This window comes from Leptonychotes weddellii, chromosome 10, assembly GCF_054177405.1.
Source record: "Leptonychotes weddellii isolate Sample4059 chromosome 10, ASM5417740v2, whole genome shotgun sequence".
Classification (NCBI taxonomy): domain Eukaryota; kingdom Metazoa; phylum Chordata; class Mammalia; order Carnivora; family Phocidae; genus Leptonychotes; species Leptonychotes weddellii.
Window position 1 is genome coordinate 99,735,654 of NC_138378.1, and position 12,661 is coordinate 99,748,314.

Sequence of the window (12,661 nt, forward strand, 5' to 3'; positions counted from 1 at the left end):
AAGGATGGGACCATACATAATGTTCTCTTCTCTACAACATAAACAATCTAACCATCAAAAATTAAATACCTTTACATTTTCCTTCCCTGGTAAAAGAGTAGTGTGAACCTACAGCTTTTTATGTTTCTACCAACTGGCTCTTCTTTAATCTCTTATCCAATTTATAATTCTTAACTGCCTGGCAGTGAGCCACCGGCTTTTTTAGTGATAGTGAGCAATAAACTAAGAGAGTCAGGATTATCGCAGCAGATGCCTCCCTGAAAAAAATTATTCAGTGACCAATTCTCTGCCATCATTTGATGTATACTGTTTCTTAAATTTTAGTATCTTAAAAAAATAAGTGAGAATAGGTAGAAAAAATATATTGTAAAGATGGTAAAGAACATTAATTGACTCAAAAGACCACTGATGAAAGAATAAATTTCCACTGGCAGTATAAATGCCTTAAAAATCAGAATTTACATAAAACAGACAACCACTGAACAGATTCTGCTAAGAGAAAGAAAAAGGTTTACTACGTTTCTTAAAGAGTGTTTGTTAACATCTGGATCTAATGAGGTATAAACCTAAGCCAAAAACTAATTAAACACTTAAATTTATCAAGAAGATAAATACTTTGTTATAACTACAATAAATAAATATTGAATCCTTTCATTTCTAAAAAGGATTACAGCATATGTAATAGCGTGTATCACAATAAAACAGAAGTAATCCATAAACCCAACAATTCTATTTCTATGAATCTACTGTGTGATTTCTATAAGTCTCAGAAGATGCATGAATGAGGTTATAAACTGAAAATAACCCAAATGGTCCACTAAGAGCATCTACATACAATGAGTAATTGGAAGTATTAAGAACAATATCTGCCAATATGTATTTACTAGCACTAAAAGGTGTCTTTGGACCCAATACTGACTAAAACTAGCATCCATCTGTTTAACAGGTACAACTGGACAGAATTTAAGATAAACTCCATATCTATAGCTGTAAGACTACACAAGGAGAAGTCTGGTAAGTTAATGTGAATAAATGTTTCTGAGTGTAGGATATGGTGGATACTTTTTCTTTGTAGTTTTAGGTCTTGCTTGTATGCATGTGTGTTTAATTAACATATGTCATTTAAAAAACCCACAAAGCTATTTAAAAAAGACAGTTAGATGCACAATGAAGAGAAATGAACCAAGTATACTACCTTAAACGGTTGGTGTAAGTATCAACACAGGTCTTCATTTTGGCTAATAATGTACCAACAGAAGTTTGACATTCTGACTGTTCTTCTTCCTCTTCACCATTCTCTGTAGAAAGAGGCAACAGTAGGGGCACCATGGATGTACAGGAAGCAATGGCCCGGAGCAATTCCAGCAGAGCTCGATAGAGTGGCACATGTCTCGCCATGTCAAGAACTGTAAGAAGGGAAAGCATAAAATGAGAACATGTGCAATATAAAAGTCAGTCCACAACTACGTAACTTCTACTCAGATCTTTTTCTATTAAAGATTTATTTTATTTTGAGAGAGAGAGAGCGTGCACGTGCGAGCAGGGGGAAGGGGCAGAGGGAAAATCTCAAACAGACGCCCCACTGAATGTGGAGCTTGACATGCGGCTCGATCTCACGACCCTGAGATCATGACCTGACCTGAAATCAAGTCAGACACTTAACTGAGTGAGCCACCCAGGTGCCCTGTTTCTACTCAGATCTTTTTTTAAGATTTATTTATTTGAGAGAAAAAGAGAGAATGAGTGAGTGAGCAGGGAGAGAGGGAGAGAATCCTCAAGCAAACTCCCCACTGAGTGAGAGCCCGACGCGGGTCTCAATCCCAGAGATCATGTCCCCAGCTGAAACCAAGAGTCAGATGCTCAAATGACTGAGCCACCCAGGCACCCCTCTACTCAGATCTTAAGATTAACTGATTACTGGGGTTGCCTGGGTGGCTCAGTCGTTAAGCGTCTGCCTTCGGCTCAGGTCATGATCCCAGGGTCCTGGGATCGAGCCCCGCGTCGGGCTCCTTGCTCCGTAGGAGGCCTGCTACTCCCTCTCCCACTCCCCCTGATTGTGTTCCCTCTCTCGCTGTGTCTCTCCTCTGTCGAATGAATAAAAAAAATAAAAATAAAAAAATCTTAAAAAAAAAAGATTAACTGATTACTTGGTAAATAAATTAATGCAGATGTTTATGAAGCACCACTGTTCAATGTATAATAGGCACTTCAAGGGGACAAAAATGAATAAGGCAAATAGTTGGGGAGAGGAAGAAACTTAATTAACTAGTTATTTTACACATAAAAATGACTAAATAGCCCACATAACTTACAGGGAAAATTCATGAGTAATGAAGTGGAATTTTATTTTCAAAATTAAAATGAAATGACAGAACCATGGTAGCTTAGGTAAAATAAAATATGATCACCCGTTTATCAAAGGTATATAATTCAATAGATCAACTTGCTAGAAAAAAGTTAATTATACTAACTTAATTATTAGTTCAAATGAAATGTTTTCTTAAAACTACATGCATCTGAGAATGAACTCCCTACTTTAAGAACATATACTACTTCTAAGGCTTCTATAAGTTGTTTTGTTCAAGGTTTTGTGGGTTTTTTACAACTGAAATTTGCTTTTGTGAATCATGTAAGATAAACAGCTAACAACTTTTTTCTTTCTTTTGTTTTAGCTCTAAGCCCAGCATGGGGTTTGAACTCATGTCTCTGAGATCAAGAATCACATGCTCTATCGACTGAGCAAGCCAGGTGCCCCTAACGACTTTTTTCTAATACCAGTTATTGAATAAAGTTATTCCATAAATATTTACTGAAAACATGCTACTGGACAGGATGAGAATACAGCAGTGAAGAAAAGAGAAGGACAAATGAGTAAAAATTTTTTTCAGATGCTAATAGGTACTCCGACTGCTACACAAAAGATTGAAAAGGGGAAGGAGAACTGGGGGAATACCTACTGGAGGCAGGAACTGCTTCACTGCCCACAGACCTATGCTGGGATTAGAGTATGGGGGGATGAGGCACAGCATTCTTGAACTCTATGTGGCAACTGATTAAAACTTACTAAAATTAGTTGTGATAGTCTGACAAACAGGAAAGGCTGTTTAACGTAATGGAGGAGTAGGGGTTCATTTCACACCTTCCAACAGTGATACAGAGGACAGCGGTAGGAAAGTATGACTGCTCAATTTTGCTGTATTTGAAATTTTACCCTCCATCTTAATCATATATAAAATTTTCATACATACTTGGTTATGTTTAAGGCCTCTTTTCCAACCCATGACCTAATATTCCCACTTACTATAATTTTATAGTATAACATAGTACACTCCACTTTTCAAGAAAATACAAGTTAAACCCCAAAGTTACTAATCAACAGGCATAAAACCTGATATTAATACTTGTGAGGATATGAGAAAGCCACATATAAACAGGTAGATATGAAACTTGATAACCAATTTGGCATTATTTAATGCCCATATTCTATGACTGAGCAATATCACTTGTTACTATACACCTATAAAACACAATATAATACTGTTTTTAGGGGCACCTGGCTGGCTCAGTCGATACAGCATGCGACTCTTCTTTTTTAAAAGATTTTTATTTTTGAGCATGTAATTCAATCTCAGGGTCGGAGTTCAAGCCCCATGTTGGGCATGGAGCCTACTTAAAAAAAGATAAAATAAAAAAAAGTACTGTTTTTAATACTGGAAGTTGGAAGCACCCGAAGGGCAATAAATTAAAGGGTTAAATACACAAAAACATTCAAATGATTCTATCCTATGTAGCATTTAAAAAGAATATAGATCTCCTACACCTATATCTTGAGTGAAATAGTTTGCAAAATAATACATAAAGATGACATTTATGTAAAGAGACTCAAATGTATTTTTTATGATTGGGAACCTACGTAGGAATACTTAGAGGAAAAGATGAATTTCTAAACATTAATGTTATATACATGAGTAACATCTTACACTGATTCTCTTGACAAATCATAAAACATCCCTGATAAATAAAAGTCTACTTTTAAATTTTAATTTTTTAAAAAAGTAAGCTATACACACAACGTGGGGCTCGGACTCACAGCCCAGAGATCAAGAGTTGCATATTCTACCAATTAAGCCAGCCAGGCGCCCCAAGGCTACAGTCTATTTTGACCATTTCTTTCCTACTCGACTCCTTCACCAGGCACATCACTTTGGTATATATATGTCTAATCCTTTTTCTAGACAATTTTTATTTCTGTGTGCGTGTAACTCCGTGGAGAAGGAATTATGGCCCCACTGTGTGTATGAGAAACGAAGATTTAGTAAATTGTACAAGCAGCTAAATAGAATATAGCAAGACCAACACTGACACTGAGGTATATCTAACTCTAGAGCTTTTTTGTTACACCATGATGCCTCCTGAGTTGTCCAATATAGTAATCACTGGTCACACAGCTATTTAAATTTAATTAAAATATAAAAGAATTAAAAATTCTGTTCCTTGGGCGCCTGAGTGGCTCAGATGGTTAAGCGTCTGCCTTCGGCTCAGGTCATGATCTCAGGGTCCTGGGATCGAGTCCCGCATCGGGCTCCCTGCTCCTTGGGAGCCTGCTTCTCCCTCTGCCTTTCTCTCTTGCTCTGTCTCTCATGAATAAAAAAAAAAAAAACTTTAAAAAAAAAAAAATTCTGTTCCTTGATTGTACTAGCCACATTTCAGGGGGTCAACAGTCACGAGTCCATTCTGGACAGCACAGATACAGAATGTTTCCATCACACCAAAAGTTCTCCAGGATAATGCCATCTTCAAAAGCCAAATTCCTTACATTCTGTTTACATATACAAACCATGAAAAATAAGTGGGTATATGGGCTCTACCCAGAGAGATGGGTCTTTCTCTGGGAGTTGTAGGTATCGCACAGAGTTAAAGAAACAATCTCTAGACTATATTCAAAACAGCATGAATACTTTGCTTCAGGTTTATTTTAAAACCAGTGATATATACATGTATTGGATATACTTGTATAGTTAGATATAGAATACTGAGAATATTAATCATAAACTAGTAATTGCATTTTCATGTAGAGAGAAGGACTAAGGTTGGGGGGGCAACATTAGGGTGAATTACTTTTTATCATATGTCAGTTTGAACTTTTTTTTTTTTTTTAAAGATTTTATTTATTTGACAGAGAGACACAGCGAGAGAGGGAACACAAGCAGAGGGAGTGGGAGAGGGAGAAGCAGGCTTCCCGCTGAGCAGGGAGCCCGATGCGGGGCTCGATCCCAGGACCCTGGGATCATGACCTGAGCCGAAGGCAGACGCTTAACAACTGAGCCACCCAGGCGCCCCTGAACTTTTTTTAAGATTTATTTATTTGAAGGGCTCCTGGGTGACTCAGTCAGTTAAGTGTCTGCCTTTGGGTCAGGTCATGATCCCGGAGTCCTGGGATCAAGCCCCACATCCGGCTCCCCACTCAGCTGGAAGTCTGTTTTTCCCCCGGCCCCCCCTCCCTGCTCATGCTCGCTTGCTCGCTCTCTCAAATGAATAAATAAAATCTTTGTTTTCTAATGTTGTTTTATTATTTTTTAGAGGCGGAGGGCAGGAGAGAGAGAGAGACTCTTAAGCAGGCTCCATGCCCAGCGCAACCCTGAGATCATGACCTGAGCTGAAATCAAGAGTTGGACGCTTAACTGACTGAGCGCCTCCCAGGTCCCCTGTCTCCCAATGTTATTAAGTAATATATACTTATAGAGTTTCCTCAGGATTTGGTGTTTTTCCCAACATTCTTTTGAACAGAATTCTATGAATGCAATTTATGCTCCATATTACATTATTACTTCCATATAATCCACCTTCCACTGCTCTGCAAGATTCTACTGTTTGAAAAATTAAGCCTAATACAACAAAGCATGCCTTTTTATAATATAAGTAATTAATAACATATAGTCTCACATTAGAGAAGCAGTAAAATAAATTATATGCTAAATCACATCATATTAAAGTGACTCCAAACATTGAAGTGACAGGAGCTTATTATATACACACAAAAACTGTCTTACTAAGGGTTTCATAACAAGACATTTTGCCAGGATAATCAATAAGATTAAAAATAAAAACCAATTTTGTCCTCAGAAACAAAATAATTGAGGCAACACTGTGTGTGTGTATGGTTTTTTTTAAAGATTTTATTTATTTGACACAGAGAGAGAGCGCACAAGGGAACAGCAGAGGGAGCTGCAGAGGGAGAGGGAGAAGCAGGCTCCCCCCTGAGCAGAGAGCCTGATGTGGCGCTCCATCCCAGGACCCTGGGATCACAACCTGAGCCGAAGGCAGATGTTTAACCGACTGAGCCACCAGGGTGCCCGGAGGCAACACTGTGTTTTTATTAAAAGACAATAACCCTGTTAAATTAAACCTAAGATGTTCTGATATATAAATAATTTGACCCAAAGAATATGAAGAAATAATTTGACAAAGGAAATTTTAAAGAAAATGAAAAAACACATCTCCAAATGGCGTAACATTAGCTTCTCACTAATCAATTTTTAAGAATAAAGGTACAGGGGTGCCTGGGTGACTCAGTCGTTGAGCGGCTGCCTCCTGCTCGGCGGGAGGCCTGTTTCTCCCTCTCCCACTCCTCTTGCTTGTGTTCCCTCTCTCGCTGTGTCTCTGTCAAATAAATAAATAAAATCTTAAAAAAAAAAAAGAATAAAGATATAAATCACAGTACACTGATTACTAATCCCCAAAGGATAACAGCAATTACAAGCAGTGTAGTCATTTTCCTTTCTAAAATTGAAAGACAACTAAATAATACAGGAAATGATTCTGATTACATTATCAATAAATCACTGAAACCAGAAACTAACTCTAGAAGTAATCTCCCTCTAAAGGTGGCTTCATGTAAAATTTATATAAATTTAGATATAAATCTAAATGTGATATTAATTAGGACTAGTAATTAGTGGTACTTAATTGGCATTACTATAAAACTTTTAATAATGCCTTTTATTATAGGTAACTAACACCAAAGCACTAAAATTTGTTTCTTAAGCACCCAGAAAATGACTTAGATAAGAATTGAAAAGTCAGGACTTCTAGTCTAATACTATTTTCCTGCTGCTTCTGCTTTACAAAAAATAAATTTATACATTAAGGGAAAAATCATGATGCTTTAAAAACAAAGAAAACCGGGCACTTCTAAACAGAACACTACTGTCTCAAAGGTAAAGAGTGATTATGATAACAGTAATAGCAGATAACACTGGGAGCCTGGCAGGAACTGTTCTAAGCATTTGACATATATTAATTTACTCAATTCTGACAATTCCACGAAGTAAATATTATCTTCATTTTCCACATGAGTAAAGTGAAGCACAGAAAGGATGAAGAACTTGCTCAAGGCTGTATAATCAGTGAAGTGGAGAGGACAGGATGCACAAGCAGGTGATCCAGCTCTGAAGTCTAGACCCTTAAGCACTAAAATATAATGCCACTCAACGGTCACAATTTCAGAGAAAAGCACTAGCATGATTTACTAACACAGAGAGAAAAAGTACTTTATGCATGGGGAAAAGTTTAATATGGCCTAAAATTCATCATAACAGTTTCCTTAAAGCACACTAAAAAATGCTAGTTGCCTTTAAGCTTTAATACTGTATTATTCATAACCTTAAAATTTTTTTTCAACATATTTTTAAACACAGTCTCAAATTTAGCTTTCTACTGCATTCACATCGTAAAATGAAAAACTGAGCTCTTTATTTTAATTCTCAGGGTTTTCTTTTTCTTCTTTTTTCTTTTTTAGATTTTATTTTTAAGTAAACTACACCCAATGTGGAGCTTGAACTCACAACCCCGACACCAAGAGTTGCGCACTCCACCAACTGAGCCAGCCGGGGGCTCCAAGTGTCAGGATTTTCTAACTGTCACTTTGTTACAAAAAAACTCTGTAAGTAACACAAGGAAAATTATGAAATCATTTCCAGATGAATTATTTATAAGTTTTAGAATCTATTAAGGCATAAATTACAAACAATAAATGAACTGATTTCAAATGTGCCTTTAATGACTTCTGACAATAAACATTCCTGTGTAATCACTGCCCAAATGAAGATAAAGAATATTTCCATCATCCCAAACACTTCTCCTTATGCCTTTTCCTCCTATTGCCAGCTTCATGCAACCACTCCTATGCTCTCGCTGTAGAAAGCAGAAAAATAGAAGAGAAAACCATCACCACCAAATCAGTTTTTTAAAAAGAAATAGAAAATCTGAATAGCCCCTTATCAGTTAAAGAAACTGAATTAATTAGAAACCTTTTCATTAAAAAGCTCCAGATGGCTTTACAGGTAAATTTTATCAAACACTTAGAAAAAACCCATATATTATTAATCTTAAATGATCTCCTTCAGAAAATAAAGGAAGTGGAAACAACTCATTTTCGAGGATAAAATTAACCAGATACCAATTTGAGACAAATACACCACAAGAAAAAAGAAACTATGAATCAATACCTCTCACAAGCACGGGGGGCAGGGAGGACAGATAATAAATCACAACCAAGTGGGATTTTCTTTCCAGGAATGCATGGTTTACTTAACATTAGAAAAGTCAAGGTAATGCACCATATTAACAGACAAAAAAAGAAAAGCCATTATGAGCAGCTTAGCAGATCTAAATAAAGCATTTAACAAAACTCGAAACTCATTTATGATAAAACTCTAACCAAACTAGGAATAGAAGAAAACCACCCAACCTGATAAAGAGCTTCTAAAATATCCCTACTCAATCATCACATCTAATGGTGAAAGAATGAACACTTTTCTCCCAGTGACAATTTCTATAGTATGTAGACAGTACAAGATAAGAAAAGGCATACAAATTGGAAAGAAAGAAATAAAACTGTCTCTAGGGTACATGGCATGATTACCTATACAGATATCCTAAGGAATCTAGTGGAGCTAATACATGAGTTTCACAAGGTAGGGGGATATCAGGTAAATAAACAAAAATCAACTATATTTTTATATATGAACAGTAGGAAAATGAAATTTTAAACAAAACAGTACCATTTACCAATCCATAAAACGTGGAATTAGGATAAATCTGACATAAAGTCAAGGGTACAAAAATGGTACTGAGAGGCATTAAAGGAAATCTGGTAACAGAAAGATATACAATGTTCATAGATCAGAAGACTCAATATTGTTAAGAAGTCAGTTTTCTCCAACTGATGTAAAGATTGAATATAATTACAATCAAATTCCCAATTTGCCAACAGGCTTTTTTGTTGGGGGTAGACACTAACAAGATGACTTTAATATGTATATGGAAATGTAAACACCCTAGAGAATCAAAACAGTTACAGCTGAATTTTAATGCCATAGATTACAAATTTTACAATTAATGCATCTAAAAAGTAAGTAAACTCTTAATAGATATTAACTGACCAAATGCTTGCCTTTTCGAACTGCTTGGCAGGACAAAGTAACAAGAAAAAGAAACAAACAAAAATCTACAATGATACTTTGACTAATGAAATCCCTAAAGGCAGAAATCCTCTGGTAAGAACAAAACAAAAGTACTTCATAAATCATGCAAAGCCTGTTTGGCTCAATAGCTGTGACTGGCAAAAACATTTCTACATAAAATTTCTATTCGTTCCAGCCCACATAAAAGCAGTAAGGGCTTAGCTAATAAACTCTGATGTCCCAACACTAGCCTTGTCTCTTCTCTCCATTTTGGCAGAAATGGCTAAGCTGTTTAAGTTCCAAATATCTCCATACTTTTATCTTCTATCACCAATCTAGATACCTGTTCATACCTCTAGCTATACACATACAATTATTAGATGCTACTATTTGGGGGCGCCTAGGTGGCTCAGTCGTTAAGCGTCTGCCTTCACCCAGGTCATGATCCCAGGGTCCTGGGATGAAGCCCTGAGGCGCACATCGGGCTCCCTGCTCAGCAGGAAGCCTGCTTCTCCTTCTCCCACTCCCCCGCTTGTATTCCCTCTCTCCCTGTGTCTCTCTCTGTCAAATAAATAAATGAAATCTTTAAAAAAAATTAAAAAATTAAAAAAAAATAAATGCTACTGTTTGTTATTTCTGGAGGGTGGTACATGAGGTAATCTATTTTTACTTTCTCCTTTGTGTTTTTAGGCATTGCTTAAGTTACTCATGGCATGCACAAAATGATGTCTTAGATTTGCCTTAAAATAACCTACTATGTGTATATATGTGTGTGTTTGGAAAGAATAAAGATATAAATAGAAAGCATAGCCAAGTGTTAATCACTGATGAAGCTGAGTGATGGAGCTCATAGAGGTTCATTATGCTACAATCACTAGTTGTTTTTTTTTATTTTTATTTATTTATTTATTTTTAAAGATTTTATTTATTTATTCATGAGAGACAGAGAGAGAGAGAGAGAGAGAAGCAGGCTCCCTGCCGAGCAGGGAGCCCGATGCGGGACTCGATCCCAGGACCCTGGGATCATGACCTGAGTTGAAGGCAGACGCTTAACCATCTGAGCCACCCAGGCGCCCCTACAATCACTAGTTTTACAGATTTCAAACTTTTCTATGATAAAAGATTTTATTAAATTGTCATAGAAAAGGCAAGAAGTCTGAGAAATGTTCCAGATTAAAGGAAATGAAAGAGGAACATATGTAACATGTGATCCTAGATTAAATGTTGGACAAAAAGCAATTTTTTCTTTGCTATAGAGGACATGACTGAGAAAACAGATGAAATATGAATAATGTCTGTGAATTAGATGATTAGATGGTTGTATTAGATCAATGTTAATTTTCTATATTCTGATTACTGTAATGTGGTTATGTAGTAGATTGCCTTTGTCTTTTAGGAAATAAATTCTAAAACTCTTAGGGGTAACAAAGCTATAATGTCTGCAACATATGTCTCACAACTGGTACAGAAATGTGCATGTATGTGTAAAATTTATGTATGTTTGTATGCATGTATGGATAGATAAAAGGAAGGAAGGAAATTGGTATCAAACTTTTATGAAGGTATCAAACATTACTGACTAACATCTATAGAGGACAAGTTAAAATCTGGCAAAATAACAAACTGACACACAATTTCAATCACCAGTTCTAGTAACTCTAAAAATTAATCCTAAAGATAAAATTATCAAGGTCACCAAAATTAGTCACCACAGCATTCTTTAGAACAGCAATCAATTTGTGCTTATCAGTATGGAGATGACTTAATTACTAAATATCAGTTGTGTGCTCATAAAAATGAAGATGAGCTTTATGACTCACTGGAGCAAATTCCAGAGCATGTAAGGGGGTGGGGAAGGCGGGAGCAAGAAGGAAGGAATAGAAATGTACTTGTATGGTATAGGGCCATTTGGGTAAAATATAACATGAAACAATAAAAAAGATAAGGAGATGTAGTCATATTTACTTGTTACATATATTATGTATACACACACAGGATCTCTATAAACATGTAAGAAATTAGCAATAATTTTTTTTTTTTTAAAGATTTTGTTTATTTATTTGAGAGAGAGAGAATGAGAGAGAGCACATGAGAGTGGGGAGGGTCAGAGGGAGAAGCAGACTCCCCGCCGAGCAGGGAGCCTGATGCGGGACTCGATCCCGGGACTCCAGGATCATGACCTGAGCCGAAGGCAGTCGCTTAACCAACTGAGCCACCCAGGCGCCCAGAAATTAGCAATAATTTTATCTAGGGAGTTCAACTGGCTGGCTATAGCAGGAAGACAACTTATACAGCCTCTTTCAACTTGGGATCAGCAAAAGAATGAAGCTTCAGAAAAACCCTCCCTCTTCCATTAAAAGTATGAATAGCTTCCATTTCTACATTTAAATACCTGAAACATTAGAATTTATATTGATATAAATGTAGCCAGTTATCCCAAAATTTCCATTTGTACTATTTTATAAACTCATTTAATGAAGTACTGCACAATGTTTTCTTTTTCTTTTTTTTTTTTTAATTTTTTATTTATTTATTTTTGAGAGAGAGAGAATGACAGAGAGAGAGAAGGAGAAGGGTGAGGGTCAGAGGGAGAAGCAGACTCCCTGCTAAGCAGGAAGCCCGATGCGGAACTCGATTCCGGGACTCCAGGATCATGACCTGAGCCGAAGGCAGTCGTTTAACCAACTGAGCCACCCAGGCGCCCCTGTTTTATTTTTCCCAACCTGCTTCCTGTAACATACAAAGAGAAACAGAACAAAGCACAAATCATCCCAATAAAAACCCCAGTAAGTTATTTTGTGGATATCAACCAACTGATTCTAAAATTTACACAGAAAGGCAAAATACTCAGAATAGCCAAGACAATAAAAAGTCAAAGGACTGCTACAACCAGAATTTAAGACTTACTATAAAGTTACAGTATCAAGATAATATAGTATTGGCAAAATAATTGACAAATAGATCAATGGAACAAAAATTGTAACAAAAGGGCACCTGGGGGGCGCCTGGGTGGCTCAGTTGGTTAAGCAACTGCCTTCAGCTCAGGTCATGATTCTGGAGTCCTGGGATCGAGTCCCACATCAGGCTCCCTGCTCAGCGGGGAGTCTGCTTCTCCCTCTGATCCTCCCCCTCTCATGCTCTCTGGCTCCCATTCTCTCTCTCAGATAAATAAATAAAATCTTAAAAAAAAAAAAAAA

The 12,661-nt window shown here is 36.7% G+C and overlaps 1 protein-coding gene across 1 annotated transcript in view; it reads right to left on the reverse strand.

The window, feature by feature from the left end:
• BIRC6 (baculoviral IAP repeat containing 6) overlaps positions 1–12,661 on the reverse strand; it is a 218,977-nt gene that overhangs the window by 38,151 nt on the left and 168,165 nt on the right. The window contains exon 63 of the mRNA XM_081797299.1: positions 1,196–1,406. Coding sequence (XP_081653425.1) covers positions 1,196–1,406 — 211 coding nt within the window. The remainder of the gene's footprint in view (positions 1–1,195; positions 1,407–12,661) is intronic.